Source organism: Lonchura striata, chromosome 6 (genome assembly GCF_046129695.1).
Source record: "Lonchura striata isolate bLonStr1 chromosome 6, bLonStr1.mat, whole genome shotgun sequence".
Taxonomy (NCBI): Eukaryota; Metazoa; Chordata; class Aves; order Passeriformes; family Estrildidae; genus Lonchura; species Lonchura striata.
Window position 1 is genome coordinate 39483883 of NC_134608.1, and position 27572 is coordinate 39511454.

The 27572-nt window shown below is 41.8% G+C and overlaps 1 protein-coding gene and 1 long non-coding RNA gene across 3 annotated transcripts in view; one reads left to right on the forward strand and one right to left on the reverse strand.

Annotated features, from left to right (window-relative positions):
* Positions 1 to 1396: 1396 nt before the first annotated feature.
* C1QTNF4 (C1q and TNF related 4) lies at positions 1397 to 22214 on the reverse strand. The gene is made up of 2 exons (XM_021533260.3): positions 22133 to 22214; positions 1397 to 2922 (listed from the first exon to the last, which is right to left on the reverse strand). The coding sequence occupies exon 2, from the start codon at positions 2915 to 2917 to the stop codon at positions 1814 to 1816; it is 1104 nt and encodes a 367-aa protein (XP_021388935.1). The 5' UTR covers positions 2918 to 2922; positions 22133 to 22214; the 3' UTR covers positions 1397 to 1813.
* The window catches only part of LOC110472047 (uncharacterized), an 80569-nt gene continuing 75039 nt past the window's right edge, over positions 22043 to 27572 (forward strand). The window contains exons 1-2 of one of the 2 annotated variants that reach the window (XR_002465686.3): positions 22043 to 22128; positions 25112 to 25245. This is a non-coding gene — a long non-coding RNA (uncharacterized LOC110472047). Of the gene's footprint in view, positions 22129 to 22940; positions 23745 to 25111; positions 25246 to 27572 lie in introns of those variants that run through there. The other variant, XR_004148435.2, reaches the window with a different exon arrangement.

Consider the following 27572-nt stretch of genomic DNA (forward strand, 5'->3'; position numbering starts at 1 on the left):
GGTTTTGACAGGAGGTAGATTTAAAGCAGGTTGTTTGTTGTTGGATTTTTGTTTTGTGTGCTTGTTTCATTTTGGTTTGTGTTTTGGGGTTCTTTTTGTTTGTGTCTTTCTTTTTCACCCCAAATGGTATATTAATTAAAATTAGAATTTAATTGAAGTAAAACTTCTTGTCTTACCTTATGCTGGTTTTTTACATACTTCAAATCTTTACTCTTCATCCTTTTCCCAAATATGCCCCAGTCTTTAATGCCTAGGACATGTATGGAGTGACAGAGGCAGTGAGTTTGAGCAGAGTATCATCAAAAGGCTGAGCTGAGATGGCAGTGGTGCATAAAAATACTGTATTGCTGGAGAAAATACAGCCTGAGCCATACAAATATATGGAAAAACGCGGAGTGGGTTGGCTTGTGACTCAGATGCCAACACACTGCTTTGAACTCGGGATTTTGTTAGGAGCAGTTTTAGAGCATTGCTGCCTGTTGAACGGATTATAAAGTACACTGAAGTGATGCCATGAAGCTGTGTACATGCTTAGGATGGTGCACGTTTGCAGTTTATGTATTTTTGGGATACAACCTGGGGTTTAGCTCAACTGAAACAGCAGCAGTGGTGCTACAATGAAGTCTCCTGTCCTCCCACTACCTCCTCAGCGGATCCCGCTGGCTGCCCACCCCTGTTTGTCAGACTGTAGGAACACAACAGTGCCCACTGCAGCCACAGCAGCCTCTCCACAGGGCAAACTCTCGGTGGAACTCCGTACGTACAAAACCACTGGAAATGGATGCTGGACACATCACCCACGGTTCCTCTGACCCCGCCTGCAGGAGGCTATCAGTGCAGCACGTGGTGGGCCAGCAACACCCTTGTGTTCAAGGGGCTCATTTCTGGGGAAGGTAACGCCCCTGGGGTCAGCAGAACCACTGCTGGGGTGGTACTACTCACACTTGGTGTTATGAGGCCTGCTCCTGATCCTAATCTTTAGAGATTTAAAGACAGATTTCTTATTCTTCTTACTTACCTTGCTTCTGGGCTTTCAGAGCATGTTCCATTCACAGATTTGAGCCCTTATCTTTCACTATAAGATGCCTGCTCTTTTGTTTGCTTCTAAATGTATTCTTTACATTAAATGAAAGTTGAGATTCTCAACCACACCTTCTTGACTTCATCTACATCAGATAAAGAAAAGCACAAACCACTGTGAAACTTGCAATAAAATCATAAGAGGTACCATCCCTTCACACACACAAGTGATTAAAGAGTGTACACAGACAGACTGGCTCAGTAACACATCCTCAGCTCACACAATTACCATGCTTCTCTCTCACCTGAGTTGATACCTCAGCCAATGACAAGCACACAAGTCTCACAAAGTAGCATAAATTCCAAACTGAGAACATTCTCATCTTTTGTATTTTTATTACATTCCTTTTCATTACACTTATTCCCTCCCTGGATAAATAAGGAAAGTCACCACACCCTTTTCTCTCTGGATGCTGGAGATCTGCAGTATCATGACTGCAGTAGTTCTCTGGTCCTCAGCATCTCACTACAGTGCCCCACCCCTGCCCCAAAACTACCTCATGCTTTTATGTTAACTCAAACACCAACACGGGACACACAGCTACAACCCCAAAGGCCTCTCTAGGGACGAATGGCACACACAGCAGTGGCCCTGCTGACAGGGCACAAGTGTGCAGCGTAAGGAAAGCACTGGACACATGACAGCATGCTCAAAGCAGAAGATGATATTCAGAGAAGCTATACTCAAGTTCATGGCACCTTGGCTCTTCTTATGCTCCTTTCACATCTGCATTTAATTGTTTGACCCTTGAGGTGAGCTGGCACCTGGAAGCCACTTTGGCTGAGCCTCTGAATAGATGAGGAAGCCTGTGAAGGTGATGTACTTGCCATGGTTGCTGTAGGCACCATAGCCATCATGCTGATGGCTGTAGAGCCAAACAGTGTCCCCATATTGCAGAGGCAGCATGATGCTCTGGCTCTGCATCTCCCGCCTCTTGGAGTGGTTGTCATCATAGATCATGGCCTGCACCTCGTTGTGGTTCTTCATCAGTTTCACTGACATAGTCTTAAAGGGCATTTTGCCAATGGTGAAGGAGAAATAGTATGCACCAGGTATACGGCATGTGAAGATGCCAGTGGAGGAATTGAAATCTTTTCCAATATTCACAAACTCTGTATCAAATGTGATTGGCTCATGCTGGGTTTGCTTCTCATCTGTCCCCAGGAGACTCTGTGAGCGGGCAACAGAAAATGCAGAGCGAGGGTCCTGCACCCTCTTTGGTTGGTCAGGCAACACGTGTCTCTGTGAAGCTTCATTCTGCTCTCTGGGAAGTTGCTGAATTGTGTGAGGGTGTGGCCCCAGCTCTTGAGAGTCAAGAGCATTCTGGAAGAAGGCAGAAGTGTCTGGATAGATCAGGTAGCCATTGAAAGTTGTATAGGGCCCCACATTGCTGTAAAGAGCGTACTTGGGATCTCCATGTAAACGCAGCCACACTGTGTCCCCGTAGTCAAGCTGCAGCATGGCACTCTGGCTGGCCACCTTGCGCTCCTTGCGGTGATGTTCGTCATACACAATTACCTGCACCTCATTCTTGTTTCTCATCAGCATGACAGACAAGTTTTTCTTTGGGTATTTCCCAACGGTGAAGGAGAAGTAGTAGGCTCCTGGGATCCGGCAGCGGAACAATCCAGTCTTGGGGTCAAAATCATTGCCAATATTCACGTACACTTTGTCAAAGGTGATCACCATCTCAGAGCTCCCTTCCATACTGCTGGTTCTGGCCACAGAGAAAGCAGAGCGAAATTCAGTACTGGTGTCTGCTGGGAAGCCATCTGTAGGAAGAAAAATCATGCAGCAAAAGAGGCCGAAGATGATCTGAACATTCAGTGTCATCATTTTATCTGGAAGAAAAAAGAAGCATATTTTAGCAGGAATAGCATTAATTTACAGCTCACACATGAGCTGAAATCCAGACTGAATATTGTTAAATAAACATGAAGAGCTATGTCCAAATATTGAAAAATTTCCAGTGTGTTCTCTGATCAGTGTATGGGACCACACCATAGTTCAGTTCCCAGCTCCACTTTTATATTTTCCTAGTGAGAGCTGGTCCTTTTTTTAACCTGTACTCATGGAAAGAAAAAGCATCTTCTTTGAAAGCCTAACTATCCTACAGCTTGTCTGCAAAACACCATGTTGCTCACACTGCAGAGGGATCTCAGAGCCTGCTGGGGATTTGCCAGAGCTCCCTTTTGTTGTGCTTTTTTTATTTATAAGACCAAGGATGAAACAAAGCCCTACACAAACCCTGTATTATACAACTGAGATGCAGCTGAAGGGCAGGGAGAAGAGGACATATGCTCTAGAGATTCCCATGCAGATGCCATTGCCTCACAGTGCAGTAGTTGTTTCACAGGATGTGGAAGCTGGAAGCCAAATAAGTTGTTAGATCCCATTATTCCAACATGAATCTGTGAAAAGTATAAAGAAATATGAAGAAGGAATGTCTAGGGAAGGAAGACAATGGAGAAAATTGCTGAAATAATAAAAAATAAGAAGGAAACCAAAATGGTAAGTAAAAGGAAAGTTTCCTAAAGTGTACAATTCCTGAGAGAAACTGATGAACCAAAAATGGCATAAAGGAAACAACTCCCTAAATGGATAACAAACCAGACATAAAAACTTCTTTGACCCCTAAAAAAGTTAGGAGCTAATAGGATTTTCTGCAAATTTTTTTTTTGGACTGAGGCCAAAAATTATCTATTGGCGCTTTCAGGCTGGAAACAAAACTGCCAGTCATTCCAGTGAGAAGCTTCTCTCTCTGTCACCTCTCTGTGCTTATTAAAATATCATTTAGGCTAGGAGGTAACTGCCTGGTTTGCAGTCTGCTCCATCTGTCACCCCCAAACTGGTGCCTTGCCAGCCTGCAAACAATGAATTCACAGACCAGCAGAACAGAAGCAAAACATGCAACTCATTGAAGGGGGAGGGTTGAAGACCAATCCTGCATTAAAAAGGATAAAGGGGTAAATATTTGAATAATTTGAGATGGCTTAGTATTAGAAGTAAAGCAGACAGAATGCACATAGTCTGTGAGGTGGCAATGGGATCCTGCTTTGGCAAGGTGTGATACTTATTCTTGTATCGAGAATCACTCACCAGCAGGAATTCAGCTCGACCCCTGCTCTTTCACACTTGAAAATAAAACTGAAATCTGAGGTGCAGCTCTAATACATAAGAACCCAAGAATAAATTAAACTCTCAATTACATGAAAATGGCACACTAGCAAAGACTAGAAGAAATATCCATCCCAATTTTACCTTACATCACTTCTCTCATAGACATCCTTAGCAGGGCTCTCAGCCTAAGCAGGCTTGTAAGTTTGTCAGTGAAGGGCTGAGCAAGGAGAGTTTGCTGTTCAGTGGAGCAAGGACGGGCTGCTGATCAGTGATTACACTGAGCAAGGATAACACTGCTGTTCTTAGTGCTGAAGAATGCTGAGACCAGCTTGACAAAACTCTCACCCACACCACAAGGACATGCAAGACTGAGGCTCCCTGACCAAGGCTGGAAGTAGCAAGGATGTGCAGGTCCTGATTTGGAAGTTGAAAAGAAGGAACTAAAAAGCTGCCAACACATTTTCCAGCAGAAAGCATATTTTGCTGATTAAGCCTGAGAACACATAATGTAAAAAATTCTTATTTTGAATGCATAATAAAGTCAATCACTTTATACTATAAAGACCAGCATCACTTTTGCAGAGCAAAGATTTCTAGCATACCTCCCTAAGGTGTGTGAAGATTCTTCCCTTCAGTGGGGACACTCCTCAAGGTTATTCCTTGAGGCTGAAAGACAGAGATTTTCCCAGTTGTTGGTGTGGGTGAGTAACATCAATCTCTGCTTAACAATTATTCTGCTACCTTGAATATAATTGCTTGAATATAATTGCTTCAAAAATAGTGCACTAAATCAGTAGTGATAGTGATCCATACTGTGTAGTAAATTATTCTGATTAAGGTTTTTTCCCCCTAATCATTATTGTAACAAATTAAAATAAATAATTTTATTTATATAAATATATTTGGTTTGCCATCCTTAATTTTGCAGGATGAAGTAATATAAAAGCTCAATTACACCTGTGTAACTCTTTAGATATAAGCCATTGACTAATGCTGGGGCTAAGACTGTATCCAGCTGTACCTTGGCTGCTCTCTCAGAAAGAATTTAGAAAGTAAGGGAGTCCTTTCTGTACCTTGTGGCTTCTGTTTGTGAAGGGAGGGCTTCTCTAATAAACTTTATCTGAAGCTCCCATTCTGCCTGCAACATATCAGTATTTCCTGACCTAGCCTGCTTCTCCAGGCCCCCATGGGCTGCACTGAAGGTTGCTGAGAGAGCTGAGTGATGTCATTTTGAGGCCACTCTCTGTCAGCTTTGAAAGGTGATGGAGATCAGAGGAGGACTTTGGTGATTGGAGATAGGAAAATGTGGCACCTATCTTCAGAAAGGACAAGTGACACTACCTGCAAAACTACAGGGTAGTTGACCAGTTAGCCCCTCACTCTGGCCCCTGAGAAACTCATGGAATTTCTTCTTAGAACACATTTTTAGTCAAAGGACGTGTAATTTAGCACATGTTATTTAATTGAGCATAGACTAATCAAACTGATTCCCATCTTGTAGGAAGAGATCAGTGGATGTCATCTGCATTTTAGCAAGGCTTTCGTTTCAGTCTCCCAGAGCATTGCTCTAACCAAATTGTGATGTTAGATAAGTGGACTGCTAGAAAAGTGAAAAACTGACTGGATTATCAGGCTTGAGATCTAGTGTTTAATGTTTAGTTCCAGATGTCCTCTTCAATATTATTTATCAATGCCCTGATAGCAGAAAGAATGCTCACTGATCAAGACTGCAGATGACACCAAAACAGATGGTTAACCAATATACTTGGAGGCACAACTGTTATTCGGAGGAACCCAGATAGTCTGGTGGAATGGACTGAGAAGAAATTCAGTGACAAAAAATGCAAAATACTGTACCTGGATGGACTAACCTGTGTGTTGGTATGTTGCTGTTGAGGCAGGACGGGAATGAGGAGACTCTGTCTCAGAAGGTTGTGAGAGTAGAACTCTGGTTTATTCAAATGCGCTGCTCTTTACAGAGCTTCGTGAGGACCAATTCCATTGGTCCTGAAGTGCAAACAACCTACACCATTGGTGCAGAGTGCACCATGCACAGTGATAGAACTTAACTATAAACAATATGAACAACAAGGATATAAAACTCTTACTTACATTCTTTTCTAACAGATTCCCAGGCTCCTGCCTGGTTAGAAACTTTCTATTTCTCTCTTTGACTGAATATGAGACCGACATTGGTACAGACTGGTGACTGACTGGTTGGAAATCTGTCTGAAAAGGAACTGTAAAGGATCTAGGGATCGAGGAGAACAGAAGTTTGTACCTGAGATAACACTGTGCCCTGCAGGTGCTGAAGGCTTACAGCCCTCTGGGGTGCAGAACAGAACACAGCCAGGAACCAGAGACTGTGATTATCGCTCTTTAGCTGGCACTTGAGTGACTCCAGAAGAGGGCAGCCAAGACGGCTGAGGTCCTTGCCCGACAAGGAGAGGCTGAGTGAACTGGGCTTGTTTAGCTTGGAAAAGAGAAAACTTTGGGGGGAATCTAGTAGCAACCTTCCAGTGCCTTTAGTGGCTCCTGACAGTGCAAGGTACTGCACTGATGAGCATGGTGGAAGAATAACAGACAATGGTCATTAAATCCAAAGGGGAAGACTCAGACCAGATGTAAGCAAAATAATTCCATGATGAGACAACTAAGAATGTAACAGTTCGCCCAAAGAGACTGAGAGATCTCCATCCTTGGAAGTTTACAAACAAGACTGGATTAAGCTGTGAGCAACCCAGTCTGCACTCACTGTTGGCCCTGCTTTCAGCAGGAACTTGGACTAGAGACTCCCTAAGTCATGATTCAAGCTTCTGTAACTGAATCTCATAGCTACTACTTCTTGCATTTAAAATTCACTCCCTAATAACTCTAGCCATGGCACTTACATGGAATTAACCAGCTAACAGCAGGTCTAACAGACAAATTATTTTCCACCCATCAAATTGCAGCATATTCATTGAAACAATTAATCCATACCCAAGTGTCACACATCTGCTTCCATGCTGTCTTTATTTTTCCTTACTTTGTGCATTCCTCAGGGCAATGACTGTCTTATCTTCCCGTGTCTGTACAGCACTTGGCTACTGCTGCCATTTAAACAATTCTAGTAGACCCTAATATCCCACCAAGAACTAAATCCCAAACTGTCACACTCGTGAGCCAGTTGCTGGTTCAGCAGTATTATTTTTGCAGTGATACATCTAGCATGGCAGGCTCATTCCAGCTTCCAGCTCAGAAAACCAAGCCCTAAAGGCAAACTTATAATGGCTGATGTTCCTGGTTCATACTCATTTATTGTTATTCCAGCGATCACCATGGTGTGGCTGCATGGAGAACCAGGATGACTGTGACATGGCTGCATGCTCTTGAGACAGCAAGTGACAGGAAAAGATTTGGCATTTGCACTTTTAGCAACAAGCCTGCTTTTCTGAAATGCTGTCTGTTCTTCAGACCTTGTTCAGCATATCCAGGAGCCGGGGGGGATACTGGAAGCACATCACTGCTGGCCAAAAAGCACAGAAAGACAAAAAACAGACCAAATTTAATAATGTGTGTAGTGAATCTGACCTTATGGGCCTCCAAATGACCACTATCCTTGTTTCTGTTTGAATGATAATTTCTCTGTAATAAGGTCACTTGTTGGATCACTCAATACAGTTGCAAAGACCCTCTGCTGGTGCTGTCCCTTATTTATCAGCTCTTTCCAAAAGCAAGTCATTTAAATAAGGCAGTTAATTATGCTGCACTTCCATTAGCAAGTTGTTTCCTTGACAGCTCCCACTCACCACTTTCAGCACTATTTAGATTATTTTAAAAATAATGTGGAAAGTATCTAATAACTGCCTCTCAAACTAAACCAGTCTAAGAATAAATTGCCAATCATTAGGAAGACACACCCAGCTAAAGGGGTTCTATAAACAGAGGCTCATGACAGCTTTTGGACTTGAGTATTGCCATAGTAGTTCTGAAAGATAAAGCTGCCAAAATGCCCTGTTCCTCCCTCAAAAATTGTTTCTGGTGCCCAAATCTCTTTTACTGGTATATTTCCTTCTGGCAGGGAAGAGATAGCACCGGGGAAATGAAGGTGGCCATGGACACTGTGGCATCAGCCTTGAGCTGATCGAAGTTTTAAAACTGAAGAGTGAGGTGGAAGATCCAGGCTAGAGATGGAAAATGGGTCTTCAGCATGTGGCAGCTGTGTTATTCTCATTACATTCACACATTAATTAGGGCCCTTTGGCCCTTACCCTGCCATTCCTTATTGTCCCAACTCCACAGAAGCATAGAATGAAGCTAAGCATACCCAAGGGATAACCTAGGAAGGCTACTGCTTTTACTTCAGGCAGTACCAGCAGGGACAGCAGCCCACAGAGAAGTCAAGAAACTAATTTTGGAATAGGAGGTACAAAACACATGATGTGGCTAAACAATTCTCAAAGACACTGGCATTTAATTAGTGACCTGAAATTCAGAAGAGGCTAAAGTGGTACTGACTCACATAGTAGAACAAGAGCTGCAAAACTTTCTTGAAATGAAAGTCAGAATTCACCATTTCCATGACCCAGGAAATTTTAATAGCTTTGAGTTTGCTGGAGGTGGTTTTTCTGTCCTGGAACAGAATCAATCCACCAGTGAAAAGACAATTAGTTTTACTCTTCTATTGAGACACATGGATTTACGAAAGGACATTCAACAATAGAAAGGTCACCCCATTTCTACACTTGCAGGACAGACCTTCTTGTGAAACCCACAAGGGTTTTCTTTTTATTCCAAAATATTAATTATCCAGATTCCCTAGTCCTACCTTATGCAAGAGTCCTTTAATTTCAGTGGGAGTTTTGCCAGGAATATCACTGAAGAGTGAGATATGAAACAAAATTGAAGCAGTACAATTGGATCAGCTGTTACTAAAAGGTTTTTAAATCCTGTAAGCTGCAAGAGCAAAGACCTGTTCTCCCTAGCTCTCACCCTAATATTTAAGGACAGCTGCAAATGTTTCAATTATTTGAATCAGTGAAAGCCTGTATAATGAACATCCTTCTTGGACTATAGTTAACCAGATTTTTTTTTCCCAAGATACCACATACTGTCTGTTCCACTCATCCAATACAGATTAAGAACATCAGATAATGATGCAAATGCATCAGTTCTTCCAACATCAAAGAGAAAATAATTGTTGCACATCCTCAAAAGCAAAATCTGTATAAGAGTATGTGAGTAACAAAATCAGTGATTCACTTATGGCTCTGGCCTTTCTCTGCTTTTGATGAATGTGTTGGTTTTTTTTAAGTCTGACACAATCCTAGGAGGTAAAACATTGTCTGAAGCATTCAGGATGCCTTTTGGAAACTATATGTCACATCTTGAATGACAGACATGTATGGCATTAATATAGAAAGTGCTCAATTTTGAATGTTTCCCAGAGTCAAAGGAGAGCCCTTTAACATAATAAACCAGCTTCGGCATACTCAAAAATATGTGAAGAGGCAAAAATTATTTTCAAGTGCCTCAACTCCAGCCATACTCAGGAAATGGAAATGGAGAGACTTTTTTGGCAGAAGCCACTACTGTTATCTTGCATTTCAGAATATGATGAAACTTCAACTTCAACTGAAGTCCTAACAACTCTGGTTAAGCTAAAGTGATGTTACGTGAAATGATGTAAATTCACTGACCAAAATAAAAACATGATTGTTCTGACATTAATATTTTTCTTCTTTAACATAATTTAAGAAAATTTTCATACACATTTGAAGTGCCAGGGTGACACACTGCATCTGCCTTTTTGGCTACCATTACATTTTAGAATACATTAATTTAGACAAAATGGTGTTTTAGTAGAGAAGATGGCTGAATAAATCCTAGGTGGGAGCAAGGAGTTATTCCAGCAAACTAATGCTTTAAGATTTAATAATTTTTTACATCCTTTTCTAAATGAACACATTACACAAGTCCAACTCTCCACCATGTACACACTGCTCAAGAAAACAGGACTAAAACTTCAAAGCAAAGAAACATACTCTGGCCAGAAGTGAAAAAACAGAAAACACTGCTAGAACATTTGAGTTTAAACTGTAGTTCATTAAACATGTTGAATACTGTAAAGTTGTTTGGCATATGCAGTTAAACCAGCTGTTGATAAGCAATCATCAAAATTACACCAGCAATAAACAGTGAAAAAACCTAGCCATTGATGGGAAGGAGTTCAAACAAACAGCTTCTGTGAAAGCAGAGGCCAGAGGAGACAGGAAACCACATCTTGAGAAAACCAAGTCTGCTGCTGTGCAGTGTTTATTTAACATTGCTACCTTTAGACATAAAACACTGAGACCATTTCAACAGTTGGAATTTTCACATGGATCCCACTACAGTTACAGTAATGCCAAAGTTAAACCATCTCTTTTCTTGGCCCCAAGCATTTTTTAACCTTTTTAGACCTGGTTTATGTGTGCATTTCTTTTTCTTGGTGTTCACAAGAGATGCTGAGACTATGGAATGAGGCCCTATTGGAGCATTTCATCTCTCCAAGCAGGAATCATACTGCTACACCAGAAGGGAGATCACACTGGCATAAAGGATTAACAAAGAGTCTGGCTTGGAATACCAGGAGATATTTTGATAGAAAGTATTTGACACTTTGGCAGCGAATACCATAAAGTTAGGAGAGTGAGAGAGGAAGGCCCCAAAGGCAGACTCAGAGGATGGAGTAGAGGGCAATTTCCTTGCTCCAGGTGGCTGGGATAGAAGCCGTGTAGCAGGAGGACTTTCCCACCAAAGTCCTGGGTGTTTTTGCCTGTGAAGGTAAAACCATATGAAGCAAAAAGACACTGCCAGAGACTGTGCCAGCAACAGACCTACTGGGATGACAGATACTTAATGAGAAAGAATGCTGACTACAAGCAGTGCAATTCAGGCTATTCTAATGCAAAAGTCTTTAAAAATGAACAAGACTTATTTACAGGGTTTTTATTTTAAACTTATCACCTGGATTAAGATATTTAAAATTAATATGATGGCTGTGGATATTAAAGGTGTATTTGCATGAGTCCAGAGGAGGGCTACAAAGATAACCAGAGGGCTGAAGCACCTCTTCAATGAAGATTGGCTGAGAGAGTTGGATTTGCTCAGTTTAGAGAAGGCCTCAGGGTGACCTTATTGAAGCCTTCCAGTACCTAAAGGGCTATGAGAAAGCAGAAGACAGACTTGACAAAAGGGCATGTAGTGACAGGACAAGGGAGAATGGCTTTAAACTAAAAGAGGATAGGCTTAGATTAGATATTTAGAAAAAGATCTTTCCTGTGAGGGTGGTGAAGCACTGGAACAGGTTGCCCAGAGAGTTGTGGACGCCTCATCCCTGGAAGTGTTCAAGGCCAGGTGGGATGGGGCTTGGAGCAACCTGGTCTAGTGCAAGGTATCCCTGCCCATGGCAGGGGTGTGGAACTAAATGATCTCTAAGGTCCCTTCCAAACCAAACCATTACATGATTCTATGAAATAAAATGGTTTTATTTCATCACCTGACAGAACTGGAATGACCAAGTTAGTACCACAGCAGTGCTAAAGGAGAAGGTGAAGAGGAAGTCAATGACTGTACAAATGAGAGACACTTAAGAGGCAATGAGGAAGAAAACTTTGAAGTGTTTACAAAATATTTTTCTAGGTTGGAGACAAAAACTGGGAACCTACGGAAAATGCAGATGGGTTCAGCATCCCAGACTACAGCTGTAATTTTCTCTTTTAGTGAGAGTTTTTGCATGAGAAAGATAAATAATTTTTCCCAATAACGTAAGAAGCCTGAGGACTTTAAAGGGCTCATACAGAAAGAGAAACTGTTTGGACAACCCCACTGATCACAAGCTTATTAAGGCTTTCCTGAAGTGGCAGGATAGTTCAAATCCTTAGGGACATTAAAAAGAAATAAATCTCTGCTTTAAAGTCAGTTGGGTAAACTGAGCTGTGAGTGACAGAGTGGAAACACTAGGTAGGCAGAATGACACTGGAATCAGTACTCTGGAATCAACTCGAATTCCAGCCCCTTTATTCTTTCTGTTTTATTGTTACACATCATAGCTTTTTCTAGCAGTTTGTAGACACTACTTCCTTCCAGTGAAGTAAGGTTTAGCTCTCAGGAAAATCTCCACTCCCTCTGCTAACAAATCAAAGTCCAACAACAGTTCAGAGAACATCGGTAGGTGTTTAGTATAGGTAAATACACCTACAGTATAGGCAGATATTTGACTTGTTTTGAACCACACTTTCCTCTATGGACCTAAGCAAGAGTTTGCTTCAGTGCAGCTGAATGAATATTTTCATCCTCCAATCACGCTCACCAGAAGAGGAGTTTCCTGGGCTCTTCTCAGAATTAATGCTATATTTGTCAATTTTCTTTAAATGCTTAGTTGTAACAAATACTTAGAGACATTAAACTAGAGGTCATCAAGATGAGAGTAAATATTCCAGTTAAACACAGGCTGTACAGGCTTTCCTTTCTGTTCCCTGTTGCCTTCCACTTTCATTCACATTTCCAGTCATCAAGCAGCACGCTATGGCACCATCAGTTGGGCAAAATCTTGCAGTGATTCTTTCATGCTCTTCTCTCATCTCCTCACTAAAAATGAAAACAACTGTTAACAGTAGGTTTATTTGTCCAGGAACTAATAGAAACCTGTGGAACCTGAGCCCCACAAAAATGTAGCAAATAGGAAAGCAATTGGCATTAGAGGAATTACAACTTTCGTGTTACACCTTCCTGTTGAAGACTGTTGTCCTGGAAATTGTGATGATATTACAAGAGATACTGGAACCTGTGGTGTGCTCTCAAGGCTTGTCCATTGTCCTCTCTGTAATGGTTTTATGTCCTCAATTTTCCTTCTGTGAATTTGTGCTCCTGCACTTTGTCAATATATGATTTTAATTTAATTGCAGTGTAAGATCCTAATCAAAGAACAAGTTTGAGATTTTTCTTTTCTGTTTTCTTTTACAGCTGCATAGACATACCTTCTCTCTCTTTCTCACTTCAGTGGGCAAATAATCATAATTTTTTCCTGGAACTCTGCACCTGCAGAAGTTGTTTTCAAACCCTTCCCCCACTCACTGGAATGCTGTCCTCCAGACATTTCTCTAAGACCTGTCACATCACCCAAGTGAGTAAAAGCTAAAGGGAATATGCTGGTTCTTGCTGGTTAATCATCAAGTCTCAAGTTAGGATAAACCTGTGGAGTCCAACAGTGGTCGCCCATGGGAATTAATGGATAGCTGAGTGCCAGTTAGGATTACATGCCATGACAACGAAAAACATTTTTGTTTCATCGTTATGTCTGAACTCACTGTCTGATTTAGCAGTCCAAAAATTTTCTCAAGGTGGGTAAATCTGGTCTCCACCCTAACAATCTGCAGTTAACAGAAAACTGTCAGAAAAAATGAAATTAGTTTTACTTCACTTGATAAATCAACTTCTAATGCTATGTTTTATACTGACTACTGTTTTCTGACAGTAGGCTTTGCAAATCTATCTGAAAAATCTCTCAATGTACTGGGGCACTTTCCTACAGGAATGCTGCTTTCTTTGTGAGTTTTTTAGCGTGTCTTGACAGGTAAGTCAGGAAAACATGCTGTCTTTTAACATCTGCCATCACACTCAGCCAAAAATCCACATTCATTTCTTTTCATGCCCTGCTGTTTCATTACTGTAAAGAAACCCAGAGAACACTAAATTGCGCTGCAGTGCTGCTCTACACTGTCAACATGCGGCAACATCTCAATTTGGAAATTCACTGAGCTCTAGTTTAGGGAAGAAGGTGATAAAAGGCATTAAGATCCATTTATCTTTCATCTCTGCTCTGGCACTTTCATTTCTGCCCGTCCTCCTACTGGATCAGGATGCAGACCTGAATGAAGACTCTCTGTGGTGAAAAAGGGGTGTCAGTCAAAATCCACATATGCTAATAAGTCTTTTTTCTGGTCCTGTTCTCCAGCTGTTTAACTGGATCATAGAATCATAGAATGATTAGGGTTGCAAGAGAGCGTAAAAATCGCCTAGTTCCAGCCCTCTGCCATAAGCAGGGACTCCTTCCACTAGACCAGGTTGCTCAGAGTCCTATCCAACCTGGCCTTGAGCACTTCCAAGGATGGACATTCATAATCTCTCTGGGAAATCTGTTCCAGTTCTTCATCACCCTTACAAGAAAGAATTTCTTCCATTAAAAGAAAGATTTTTTTTTTCTTTCCTCACAATAAAAAATTATTATCCATGATAATCCTGTTGCTTTTGTACCCAGTGAATTGGTAGACATATAAGAAACAATAATTGAAAGAATGCCTGGGACTACTCCCATTTTTGTCACCAGACAGTTGAGACCCCTTGAGATAGGGACTTCCCCTGGTATGGAACAGAAGTTCTTGATGAACACTGAAATTCTTCAATACATACAGTGACCTTCAATATCAAGTGCTTTTAATGAATCAGGTTTATCCAATACTTGGCCCACTAGCAATCTTTCTTTTATGTCTACAAATACACAATTAAAACCAGCAAAGTAAATCAGCAGGATTCGTAAATTGTCATCCTTATTAATACTGACACTTCACAACTAGCCAACCAGCAAAGTGTAATTCCCCACTTTCACTCTTACCTGCCAAATCCCTTGTGAACAGACCTCTCTGAGGAAAATCTATAGACAGTTGGAACCTGAGCTCTTTCAATTTTTTAGCCATTTCACTAGCAATTATTTCACAGAAGGCTATAGCTTTTGCAAATGAAAAAACCCAAGACTGTGAATTGATATTTGATATCTTCATAAAATCACTGATTCCACTTTTAAAACATTTAGTATATTTTGGTTCATTGAATTAATCAGCTTGTCATCTTTTTCAACAGGGAACTGTGAAGTTCCTCCCCAACACCCTGCATAAGTCAAGTTTTCACTTCACAAGTTTTTGAACCTGGATTTTTCTGTGACAATCTGACACAGAGGTGCTGCCGCCTACAAGACAGAATCTACAGCCTTGGATGGAGGGACAGAGAGAAGCATTCCTGAGCAATGCCCTCAATACACACATATCTTTACAAGATTTTTCCAATATCTGCTTTCTAGCTTTATATTGCTTCCAGTATTTAAAAAACATCAGTCCCTCATCATGGCAGCAGAAATGCCTGTGTGACTATTTCTGCAAACTGTCTGTACTGGGGAGCTGCTGGTAAAAGGACTTGGCATTGCCAACAGAAGGCACTGCTGGACACTGCTCTTCACTCATCAGCTCCTCATGCACAGGGAGGAAGCTCTCAGTCCTGTCAAGTGCTCACAGATTCCCAGCTCATCTCTGTGACCAGCCAGGTTCCTTCCAGGCAAAATTGCCTTTGACAGCTTGAAGCTGTTGCCTATGATTTTGCTAATAGGAAAATAATTTTGTTAAAATACTGAAAAAACAACTGCAGCAATGCATTGGCAGGTTTTACTTGACTTTTAGACTCTAGTTGGACCTAATATAAATAATATGAAGGATATGGCTGCCCTGAACCCAGCTATGCAGATGCTTCATTTAAAGCAGGCTTGGATATCATTACTTTGCATTAAATACTCAGCTCATACTGAAGGAAGGGCCATTTGCAACAGCCTACACAATTTCCTTACAGCCACATTGAGAAATTTCAGTCATGCAACCTAAACCCAAACATTCATATTGAGTTCATATTTAAGACAGTGCATCCTCTATTCAAATTCTTTCATTCCCCTACCTTCCTTGTAGCTACTTCTGTCTAACATCCCTCCTTTTCAAGATAATTATCAACATTTTCCACCAGGAGAAACATTTACCATCTGCAGAACCCTCTCCAGCATGTTCAGTATTTTTCTGCACAGCGTGTCTCAGATTTCCTCACAAGTTTTCTGAAGAACAACCCTTTCACCTTGTTGTCTGCTCCTAATAGTAAAAATATGATTTTTTTTTTTTTTTACATTAGCTATATTTGCTTTATCTCCTTCCAGAACCACCTTGTTCCAAAGCTAAATTTCCTTTAGCACTGGATCACAGTAAGCCTTCTTTTGGATACTCTTTCTGTCTCTCAAATAAAGACTGTTTCACACACTCATCTGAGAAGTAAAGACAGTAAAAGCAAGGATGGGAAGAGGAATTATGAAATAAACTCAGCCAAAGCAGTATAAGCTGATGTCAAGCACTGCTCAGTCCTTGGGTGGAAGGGATGTGAATTTGCTTTGAAATATCTGGGTCATCAAGTGGCTGGCTTTCTAAGCATATAATTATTTTTCCCAAGGTGTTAGCAGTAATGGAAGATGGGGGCAGGGGAAAAGTCCATCACAGCTTATACAGTGTCACGGTTTGTGCTCATGTGTCCCAGAGTAAATAAAAAAATCAGGATTTCCATCAATTTATGGACAATTCCAGCATAAGACTGTTTAAATTATGAGAGATTATTATTCTAATATGTTCATTGAACAACAGCTCCATGAAAACAGACTACTAAAAAGTGCAGTCTAACTCTTTATTTTCTCCTTTACTTGTTCATTCAACACAGATTCTTTCCAGCGGATTCTCTTTCAGTCCTAGAGAGTACCTGTTTTCACAGAAAAAAATCCCTATTGCCTGCTTGCTATAAAAACACTTCCACTGCTCCCAGTACAAGAGCTTTTCTTTTTGTTTGAGTGAAAAGGTCTAAAGCCTGAGGAGAGAGAAAAAACCCTCTCCCTTTAGAGGATTAAAAAATTGTTTGGTTGGACTCAGAATTTGTTCTATTCATGATCTTATGTACAGCCCACCACTTCAGCATCCCAAAGTGTTCATCATTGCTCTCTTTTTTCTTTCTACCTGTCTCCTCACAGAGATCCAGGATTTTTCACCATGCACAGGGGACTGTCTGTTCCATTTATATTAAAAAATATATGTTAAACCGTGAGTACTACAGGACCTAGATTTTCTCTCCCTGGATAAATGCCTAAAAATATAAATCATAGGACTATGATTTATTTTATTCCTATTCTGAATTACATTATTTCATTTCATTTTACATCTAAAAACCATTTTTGGACTACAGCCTTTCATTCAAAGAACAAAATACTAGAAGAGTTTGTATTTTCAGTTTAGATAATTCTACTAATTCCTAATCTTGATTACTTTTTCTTCTTCCATAGCATTGTTTCAGCATTCATAAACTCAATCAAGCATCTGCTCCTGGGAAATCAGAATGTCCCATTCCTTCCCCTTTCTCCCAGAAAGAGAGACCTCTTCTAACTGTCTTCTAGAAAGCTCTTACTCTTCTTTCAGGCTCTTTTCAGAAAGAGCTGGTCTGTGGTCTTGGTGCTGTGCTACCCCTGGATATCAGACGAACATCAGAAATGATGATCAGAAACATGAAATGATAATCTTAATAAAATGATAGAAGAATGGTCTAGAGGAGAACTTAAGACACTGAACAGTCGAAGGTGCTTTCCCATTGCAGGATCACTAGCCTTATTTGATTCTTCACAGATGATTGTCTAACCTGTTCTTAAGATGTCTTTAGAACCTCCCTATATCAAATATGCAACTGTTTTTATTATCCTAGGTGCTAGAAAATTATTCTTGTGGTTTAAAATAATCTTACTTTCTTCTGCTTCTTGCTTTCTTCTCCATCCACCATGAGCCTGAAGAAAAGATCATCCCCTCATCTATTTTTTATCTGAAGGCTGTTATATTCCCCTGTCAAATTTCTGGTCTAAAAATTACAGTTATTTCAAATCATCTTGCAGGTCACATTTTTCTGACCTGCGATGAGTCCTGCTGCCCTCCTCTGGACTCCCTCTGTTTGAATTGCACCTGTCTCAAAGTGTAAAAACCAAAACTTTGCACAGCCCCCAAACTGAGGATTTGGCCTCAGAGCAAACGGATTGCTTCATGTCTTCCAGACTTCCATGTCTTTTACATATTCTAGCAAGATGTTTGCCTTTATTTGCAACAGCATGACATTGACTCATATTCAGCTTGTGATCTATCATAACATACTCTTTTCTGTGGAGTTGCAACCTAGTAATTTACTTCTGTCTTGTGCTTATTTGGTTGGCAATTTCTGCCTTATTGTAGAACCTTGTATTTATCCCTACTGAATTTAATTCAGCTCTTTTCCTAGAGAAAGTATTCCAATTTATTGGAAAAATTTTGAATTCTAGTATTTTCCTCCTGCATCTTTCAAATATCACAGTTTTATGTCCCTGGAAAATGTGCTATACCCACTCCTTATATTACCATCCAGGACCTCTAGGAAAACACTGAAGAAGTAGATCCAGGTCACCCCAATGCAGCTACTGTGTCAGTGTTAAGCAGCTTGTGGCCTCTCTGAAGGACTGGCACATACTAAAAGCATACATATTATGAGCTTTGAATCTTCTGATATTATTTAAAGAAGATCTGCCTATTCAGATAATCATGTTTACCCCGTTTATAGCCTCCTGCACCTGCTATGCCCCATGCTTCACCAAAACAAATATTTGCATTAATGTGCTAACCATAGTCACGAATGTCAACTTTTACATTAAAAAAACCCCAAACCCAAATGAAATCTCCCATTCTTTTTCTACAAATAGCCTTTAATATGTAAACTGAACAGAAACCAATTCTGTTAGAACCCGCTGGAATGCTGACAAAACAATTGGGAAAGATGTGACCATTTCTCTTCATAGATTTAGGGGTGTGACAGAAATGTCCTAATTTATTACAATCTAATTAATTTATTACATTCTAATTTATTACATTGTAACTGTAGTTACAACAGCAGCATATACTTCAAGGGCAGCACCAAGGCAGCTGGTTGATTCAATGGACTAAACATTCCTTTGCATCTGCTCTTGACCAATGACTACAGGATCTTTTCCTCAGAGCTAAAACACCAGCTATGACAGTCACAAGCAGGCACATTGCAGACAGTAAGCCTTTGTGTACATTGGAATAAAGATGATCTGGTATTCCTGCTAACAGCAGAGGCTTAACTCTCTTGTCTAGCCCTGACTCTTATTCCAGTAGTTATTACCACAGTGACCCCAAATTCCTTAACCCAATATGGACAGTTTTCCTGGAACTGTGGCAGAAGCCCTGGCACAGCAGAAAACATGCATGGTGCAAATTAACCAGCTGGAGGGTAAAGAGGGAGAAATAAGGCTTTATAAATTTTACCTGTTTCCCAGTGGGGCCCTAGTAATCAATTATTAGCCCCTGGAGTAGTCACTTACTGCTTGCTCTGTGATCATCTGATTCTGGCAGTGTTACCTCTGCTGGAGACCTCAGACCTTTGATTAGATGCAGCAGGAATTCCTCCTTTGTTCTCTAACCTGTCTGGAGGAAACTAAAGAGAAGCTTTACAACTAGAGAGAAGCTTTATAGGGACAAGAACCCAGGGGTAGATTTGGTATTCACAGAACACCAGCAGCACAGCAGTTGTGTAATACTGGCTTACCTCATTTGAACATCACACAAATGTCCTTATCTAGGAGAGGGTCAAAGGAAAAGGTACAGAAAAACTCAAAGGAAAAACGAAGTCCTGACTTTACTTCCACTTGGACTGGATGGCCAAGGGGATCTCTACTAAATTTCTGAGTGCCAAATGAGAAGTAAGAGGCTTACATCTCAGAGATCAGAGCCAGTATTTCAAACACTGTAAGATGAACTATCAAATTGCTGAGCCTTAATGTGTCTTCCAAGACAGTACAAAGAACCTCACCCCTATAGATTAGTCAGTAAACTGCAATTCAGTGAAACATCATTTTCCTTAACTGTGTGCCTTGGAGTAGAATACATGCTTCATATTTTGGTGATTTAAAAAGGTAGCTGCATGGAAGAGTTCAGGAGTAAAACCCACCAAATCCTAACGTCTGACCTCAGATGCTGATAACAAAGCCCTAGACATCATCATCTGTAAGACAATAGCAATTTCAAACCCTATTTTTTTCCTCTATTCTTTTGCCTAAAAGTCAATACAGAGATGAGTATCTCTTGGAGGAAGACATTTTTCAGCTGAAAAGACTATATTCTTAGAGGTACTCACCTCTTTGGAAATCTACTGTCACTAATAGTATCAGTTCATTTCAATGCTTTCTGCCTATAACTAACCCTAAGAATAGGTGAAATTCTGGCACAATGACAGTGATCACTCAGAGGCTCACTGCCTGTCCATTTTCTGCTAGCACTGGCCTCTTTTTCTTTTGGTCTTTGTATTACAGGGTGCTCTGCACAGAAGGTTCAAACCATCTTGTCTCTTTACACCTTTGATATATCATTTTTCTCTGTGTGTCTGTGTTCATCTAGGTTACTTTACACAAAAGGTTATAGGTTATTTTATACAACAGTAAGTCTTCCAAGAGTTGGTGATGAACAGGCAGCCTTCCTGCTCTTCCAAAATATACCTTTTATTAAAATGGAGACTATAAAAGCTATCATGCACTACATGAATACAAGTCACAGGATAGTAATTCTGTTTTTCACAAGTATAGCTGCTGCCATTGTGGGCCCACCCAGCCTTCTGTATTTGGAAAATATGAATAGTTCACAGTTTATGAATAGAGAGCACAGCACAATGGATAGGTGACTACACAAGTAAAATATAAATAACAACACAACTAAAACATAAATAACAACAAACAGGGTTCTGAATTTTGGGCCCAAATCTCTGGTTCCAATGTATTTTATTCCTGCATCTGTTTTTTCACCTACAAAAGAGCAAATGTCTATAACACCAACAAACTGTCAGATTTAAACCAATCCTATATCAAAGCCATAGGTTCTCCATTATGGTAACCAAATGCCCTCTGAAGGCATTGCTCCTTTCAGAGACAAAATACAAAACTCATCTGTAGACCCTAGTCCACAAACCATTCAGTACTTTGAATTATAGCTTTTTAGAGGGAAACAGAAGGAATGCACAGGGTAATGCTGCTCTATTGGGAATCCTCATTCTTCCTTGACATTCCTCCTAGCGCTACAAATTAACCCTTAAAAATGGCTAGACAAGGAAACAGCTGCCATATGCCAAGATAGGATTGCAGCCTCACTGGTGTGTTTCAAACTCTTGTTACACATCGTGTCCCTGGAGAAGAGAAACTGCAGAAGGTTGCAATAGCATCAGAATGAATAATTGAAGCTCGGCTCATTCAGAATGTGCATAAACGGAAGGGTCACAATGCTGCCTTCTAGTCAGCCAGCAGTGCAGAAACACACCAGTGTCTAATAGAAACATCATCTAGAGATACTGACCTACTTCCCTGGGAGCTTTTACAGAGTGGGTTGAGGATGCGACAGTGGGATGGCCAAGTACACAGAGAATTAAATCATATTATCTAACAGAAAATCGTACATAACAGACTCAGTTGTATGTGCTACTCTTGGTAAAACCCTCGAGACTTTGTTCCACCTAGAAACCAGATATCCATACAAAATAAATGCTATTTCCCACCTGAGAAACTGTCCCTGTGGGAATTTGCCAGGATGCTTTTCCCCATGGTGAATCCCTGGGAGCTTTTCCTACCTCGGCTCCATGACAAGTGGGGCCAAAATTTTATATCCCTTCCCACATAAACTCTACAGCCATTTAATATTGGGAATGATAGGTGTGAGGGAGGGTAACTCGGGCATTTCCCGCTATTGTCCAGCCGCTCGGTGGGAACGGAGGGAGCGCATCTCGCCCTGCCCGCCGCCCCGAGGGCCAGGGGCTGGGACACCGCAGGGTGCCCCGAGCGCAGCCCCCCTCCACCAGGACGGCGGCGGCCGCCGCCAGAACCCCGACGGTCCCTCCGCTCCGCACCGCCGGCCACCCCTCAGGAGCCGCCGGGGCCAGGCCCGCCCGCGGCCCCGCTCCCATCGCCCCAGTCCGAGCGGGGGACCCCAGCTCCGCGCCCGGCCCAGACGGCGCAGCCCGGCCCCAGCGGCGGCGGCTCCCCCGGCACGGTACCTGCTGCGCCCCGCGGCGGCGGCTCCGCGGCGGCGGCGGCTGAGCGCGGTGCGGGGCGCGGTGCGGGGCGCGGTGCGGAGCGCGGTGCGGGGCGCGGTGCGGGGCGCGGTGCGGGGCGCGGTGCGGAGCGCGGTAGGAGCGGGGCCGCGGCGCTGCCTGCGCACTGACAGCTCGAGAGCCGCGGCGGCGGCGGGGGCCGGGCTGGGAGGGGGGCTCGGGCACCCGGGGCTCCGGCGCCGAATCAGTGACGGGAGGAGGGCCCGGGGGCGGGCGGGAGCGGAGAAGGGGAGGGGGCGGCGGGGCGAGGGGCTTGGAGCCCCCGTCACCGCCGCAGCCCGGGCGGCCTCCGGGAGGCGCCGGCGCCCGCGGGCGCTGCGGGCCGGGGAGGCGTGTGAGCGCACACGGGGACAGGGGTGACCGAGCGATGCGGCGCTGTGAGACAGCCGGGCTCCCGCTGCCTTCCCGGGAGGAGAGGGCGCTGGGGTCCGGGCGCCGCGGGATGATGCCCTGCATTCAGCACAGCGGCGGCTGAGCGAGGCGGGCGGGCTCCCCGCGCCGCTCTCCGCCGGCGCACGGGGCAGCGCTGTGGCACCGGCCGGACCGCAGCGCCCTCCGGTCCCGGGCTGAGCCACCCGGGACGGGGCTCCCACCCTGGCGGCCCTCGGTCAGGCCGGTGAGGGAGAGGAAACAGCCTTAGCTAGACCAAAGGATGTGACTGGGGGAAGCGACAGGCTTTTGGCTACACAAGATCAAGTTCATGCCTGACCTTCTGCTCTGGAGATCTCTGTGAGTCTCAAAGCATGTCTGTAGACTAACTGTGTTATATGGCTTATCAAAAGCTTGTATGTCTCTCTAGAAAGCTTGGCTTGCCTTAGATCATCACCTAACAACAACAAGGCTACTACTTGTTCCTTTGAAGGCTGGCATTGATTTTTGCTGGCAGCAAAATAGTAGGCTTTTCGCATTCCTCATCTGAGGTGAAGGGCAAATTTGGGGTTTTGTAAAACACGCTTATTGTTGACCCCGTAAAATTGAATGTTGACTTCCAAAAAGAAGATTGAAAGATGTGGATGTTTAAAAAATATTCTGACTCTCCAACACTAAAGGTCTTTTACTCTTCAGCACCCACTTGCTATGGGAGGAATTTAAATGCCAGAGTACTCACACTGCTATATGAAGCTGGGCTATGCAATATGAAGCTGCCCATGCTATATGAATCTGGCCCATGCAATATGAAGCTGGGCACTGCTATATGAAGCTGGGCCATGCTATATGATGCTGGGCCATGCAATATGAATCTAGGCTATACAGATGGGGCACCTAATAATGTTTCCCCTTGTGGATTGTCCAGCCATTGTAGCCCTTCGCTGGCATACTCTGCTATCCAATCTCCATCTCCACCTTCCCTCTTGTGGCAGACATCTGGACTTTCTCCTGTTGCAGTAACAGACACATTTGAATCAGTTTTCACATACGACATGTACCAGTCACAAGGCTGATTCTTTACAATAGACAGAGAATGGAAAGAAAAAAAAAAAGAAAACAAAAAGCTTTCTTCTGAGAGGAAGAGGACTGACAGATGGAATGACCAGAAAGTAATTTACTCTTTGGGGTAAGGATGCAATTTATGGCATAACAAGAACTTCCTACCACTTGTCTAGTGTGGTGTTCATATCATATTAAACACCTGCCACCCTGCAAATCCTCCCTAGTTCTGTACCCACCAGGTGCTGCATTGTCCCTATGTTATATCTTTTTCCTTCTCTCCTATAGAGCGAAACAAAGGCGTTGATGACAGGCAGAATGAGACATGAGAGAGTTAGAGACTGATCCTCATGTGGGGCTGGTAACAGCTGTCAGATGAGCAGAGTATATCCTGGATGGGCTCGCATCCAGCTGGTACTGCTGGCTAAACACATTTTGTGCTCTCTTAACAGCTTCTTTACACGTTTCAAAGGACAGATTACTCAACACTCAATTCACTGCTTCTGGAGGAAAGAATGGACCACTGACTCCCAGGATATGAGAATACTCATCTTGGACATAAACTAGACAAACTTTTCATCATCTAGCAATGATAGCAGTGATGAGTAATTATCAACAGTATGATAAACTAATCCTAAATATCTATGTTGCCACTGGGGTCAAAGTGATTGAGTACTAAAATACTACAGTATTATAGATGTATATTTTGCATTGTCCTGTGCAGTCCAGATGAGCTGTGCTCTGTTCTGCCTCTGCCAGACAGTTTTTCTTTCTCTGTGGGGCAATGCTAGTACATGCCTCCTCTGCCCCAGCTGAGGAGAAGCAGAGGGCTGAGAAGACATCTGTGCTTCCACCCAGTAGCAGCTAGTGGATTTACTACATCTCCTTGGCAAAGTGCTAAAACAGAGCAGAACTGCCTTATCTCATCCAGGAAAGAGGCAGGAGTAGGTGGAGGTTTTGTGGGGGGAAAGGAATATACTTCCCAAAAAAAGACCTGGTCCCATCTCATACTGCTGCCTTCACTGCAGTTCACAGTCTTCCCAAGGACATGAAGCCCCATGGGCGCATTGGAATGCTTTTTCTGTGTTAGCATTATGGAAATTCTCATAGCATAACTCATTACTAAATGGCAGCATTGGAAGTATAATAATCAGTGTCATAAAGTTCAAGATTGTGGAAGAGGATGCTTATTTTTTTTTTAATTAAACTGATTTCAGTCACTTGTACTCATTCACTCCTATTTCACATATTCAGTCATAGTCACAAGCTCCATGATATGTGTGTGTGGTCTGATCATGGCTCTGTGTGTATGGGTGTATGTGACACAGAGGACAGGGAACAGCAGCTCTGAGTCTTTGGGATGCCTTTTAGATTTGTCTAGATCAGGCATAAAATCCACAATTTTGACAAGCAATTTTATGATCCCTGGGAGTCAAGATGTCATGGCATGACTATAACCTCAGTTTTGCATTTTTCATCCTCCCTAATTCTTAGGCGAGGCTGCTGCCCATCATCTTTGTTTTCTCATTCTGGGTATCTTTATTGCTGCCTTCCTGTTGAGAGAAGAGGGATGAAGAGGGATCATCTTTGATGTGGCTGTATCGGAGCACAGACCTTCTGGTCTTGATGTATGCATATTCCTTATTACCTGATTAAATGTTGTTGCTTGTACCCTTGTTAAAAAACACATGCCATATTTTTAAGCTCAATCTTTATTGCATCACTATAAAGATATAAAATGTCAGAGTAAGCAGTGATTCAAACAAGCCTAAGGATTAAAAAGAATATATCAAGAATATATAAAGACTCACTAATATGTAAACCAATTTCCAATTTATAGTGGGAGGCTAAAAGAAATAAAGCTCTGTGGTCCATGTGTCAAAAACGCTGCATTAGGCTGCTGCTGTTTATTTATTTATTACAAACCTGGAAATGGAATGATCAGGTTTTAGCAGATGTTATCACTTGGCTTACAGTGAAGTCTCTCAACAGCAAAGGACATAATTAATGATTACCATTATTTTTGAGACCCCACCTGCAAATACTGTTCTTGTAAATTAAGGGATTTGGTGAGCTTTGTTTTGTTTTGTTTCTTTTCATGGTCTGGGTTTCTATAATTCTGAATAGCCTACTTAAGGGAGATATGTGTACCATTTCCCTTAGAAGAATTTAAACTTGAGCCTTGAGGGTCATTGATCGTATCAGGTGTCTGGAGTGTGTTGCAATGGTAGAAAACCAAGTGTAAAGAAATTTTGTGTTGAAATTTGGAGTATCTCCATCTAGAAAGGTAGATCAGAGGGCAACTATGACCATGTCTCTAGAGAAGCTGTTCTGTGCCACGTGTGTGAATGAGGAGGGAACAACAGCTGTGGTCAGTGCTGGGTGTGCTGCGTTTTCCTTTTCTTGCCAGCTGAAAGAGATGCTGGGTGCATGTGGTGCATGCCGGCAGAAATGCAGCATAAGTTATTGAAATGCAATTCTGTGTACAGTAAGAACAGAATAGTATTTCTTGAAAGACTATTTTGGGAGTCACTGGCAGGGCCCACAGAGAAAATAGCACCAAGAAAATGTAAAAAACTTATGTGAATGACTGGAAAAAAAAAATCTGGTAAACACTCAGTTTACTGAATAGGTATTAGACTCCCAGCAAGACACTGATTGAGGACTTTCTTCAGCAATATGTAAGAGAAAAATTCAGGAGATATCTGATGGAAGTTCTTGCAAGAACGTGAGCAGTAGCTGCTGGTGACTCCATGAAAAAAAAAGATGAAACCAACAGCCCAGTGATAACAGAGTAGAATGCTGCACTTTTGGTGCATTTGACAGATACAAATGCTGATCTTTCCACCAGAAAAAGAGCCAGAAACACAAAAAATTGGCAATAAAAAAGAATGCATAAAAATATGTTTTGAATTAGTGTGTGGAACATAATAAGGTGTCAAAAGAATTTAGATAAATAGTTCACTTGTTTGTCTCCTAGATCCTGAGAAGAAAAATAATAAAATACAATCCTTGATGATAAACAGAATTTTGATATAACTCACAACACAAGAATTTCAGAGTGATTCTTTGACTAGAATGGTTGATGGTTTACATAACCTCTGTGGGAAGGAAGGTGTGGTATAATTCCATGAAACTTAAAGTCCTGACAAGCATTTCACAATGACCAAACATGAAAAGAATTTTCCTGGAAGAAACAAAGCATTTTCCCTTATATTTGAGGAAGCTGACATATGTCAGAGAGATGTACAGCTCTGAATTCCACTGGGACACTTGCAGACACATGTACAGGTTTTGTATAAACTGAACAAGAGATCACCTGACACTACAATCAAATCTGTCTCACCCAGTTAGGAGAAACAAGCAAGCACAGACAAAAAGAAACACAAACAACAGTCACCTTAAAACAGTTTGCCTAACAACTTAGTTCCTATCCAACTACCAAAGAAGAAAACCATCTTTACAGGTATAGGCTTTCACCTTTCCTCATGCAGTTTTTGTCCTTTTTCCTTAGAAATATTCTGGAAAATTTCTTCCTTTCACATATCACTAGGATACAAGTTAAATATCATAACCAAGACCTTAATGTCTATATTCAATAATACTAACCCAGTATCAGCTTCTAAAGATGAAGATCAGTTAGCAAATGCAAGCAGGAAAGCTTAACAATACCATTGTAATTTGATCCATTCAGAATCCCAAATAAATCCCTAAAATTTGTAGATGGTAGATACATAAGCAGAGAAGAAATTATTTCTTTAATGCATAGATATTTTAACTAAAATGGTATTCAGTGACAGCTAAATTCAAAGTTTTTTAGTGATAATAAAATTTGCCTATTAAAATTCACTGATTTTTTTTTTCTTTTGCAAAACTATCATATCCAACTGAAGAATATATTATTTTCTATTTTAGGCTAATAATAAAACAATTTTGAAATCTTCCTTTCCACAGT

Coding starts and splice junctions, on each gene's coding strand:
- C1QTNF4 (XM_021533260.3), bottom strand. CDS start 2,917: ATGATGACACTGAATGTTCAGATCATCTTCGGCCTCTTTTGCTGCATG.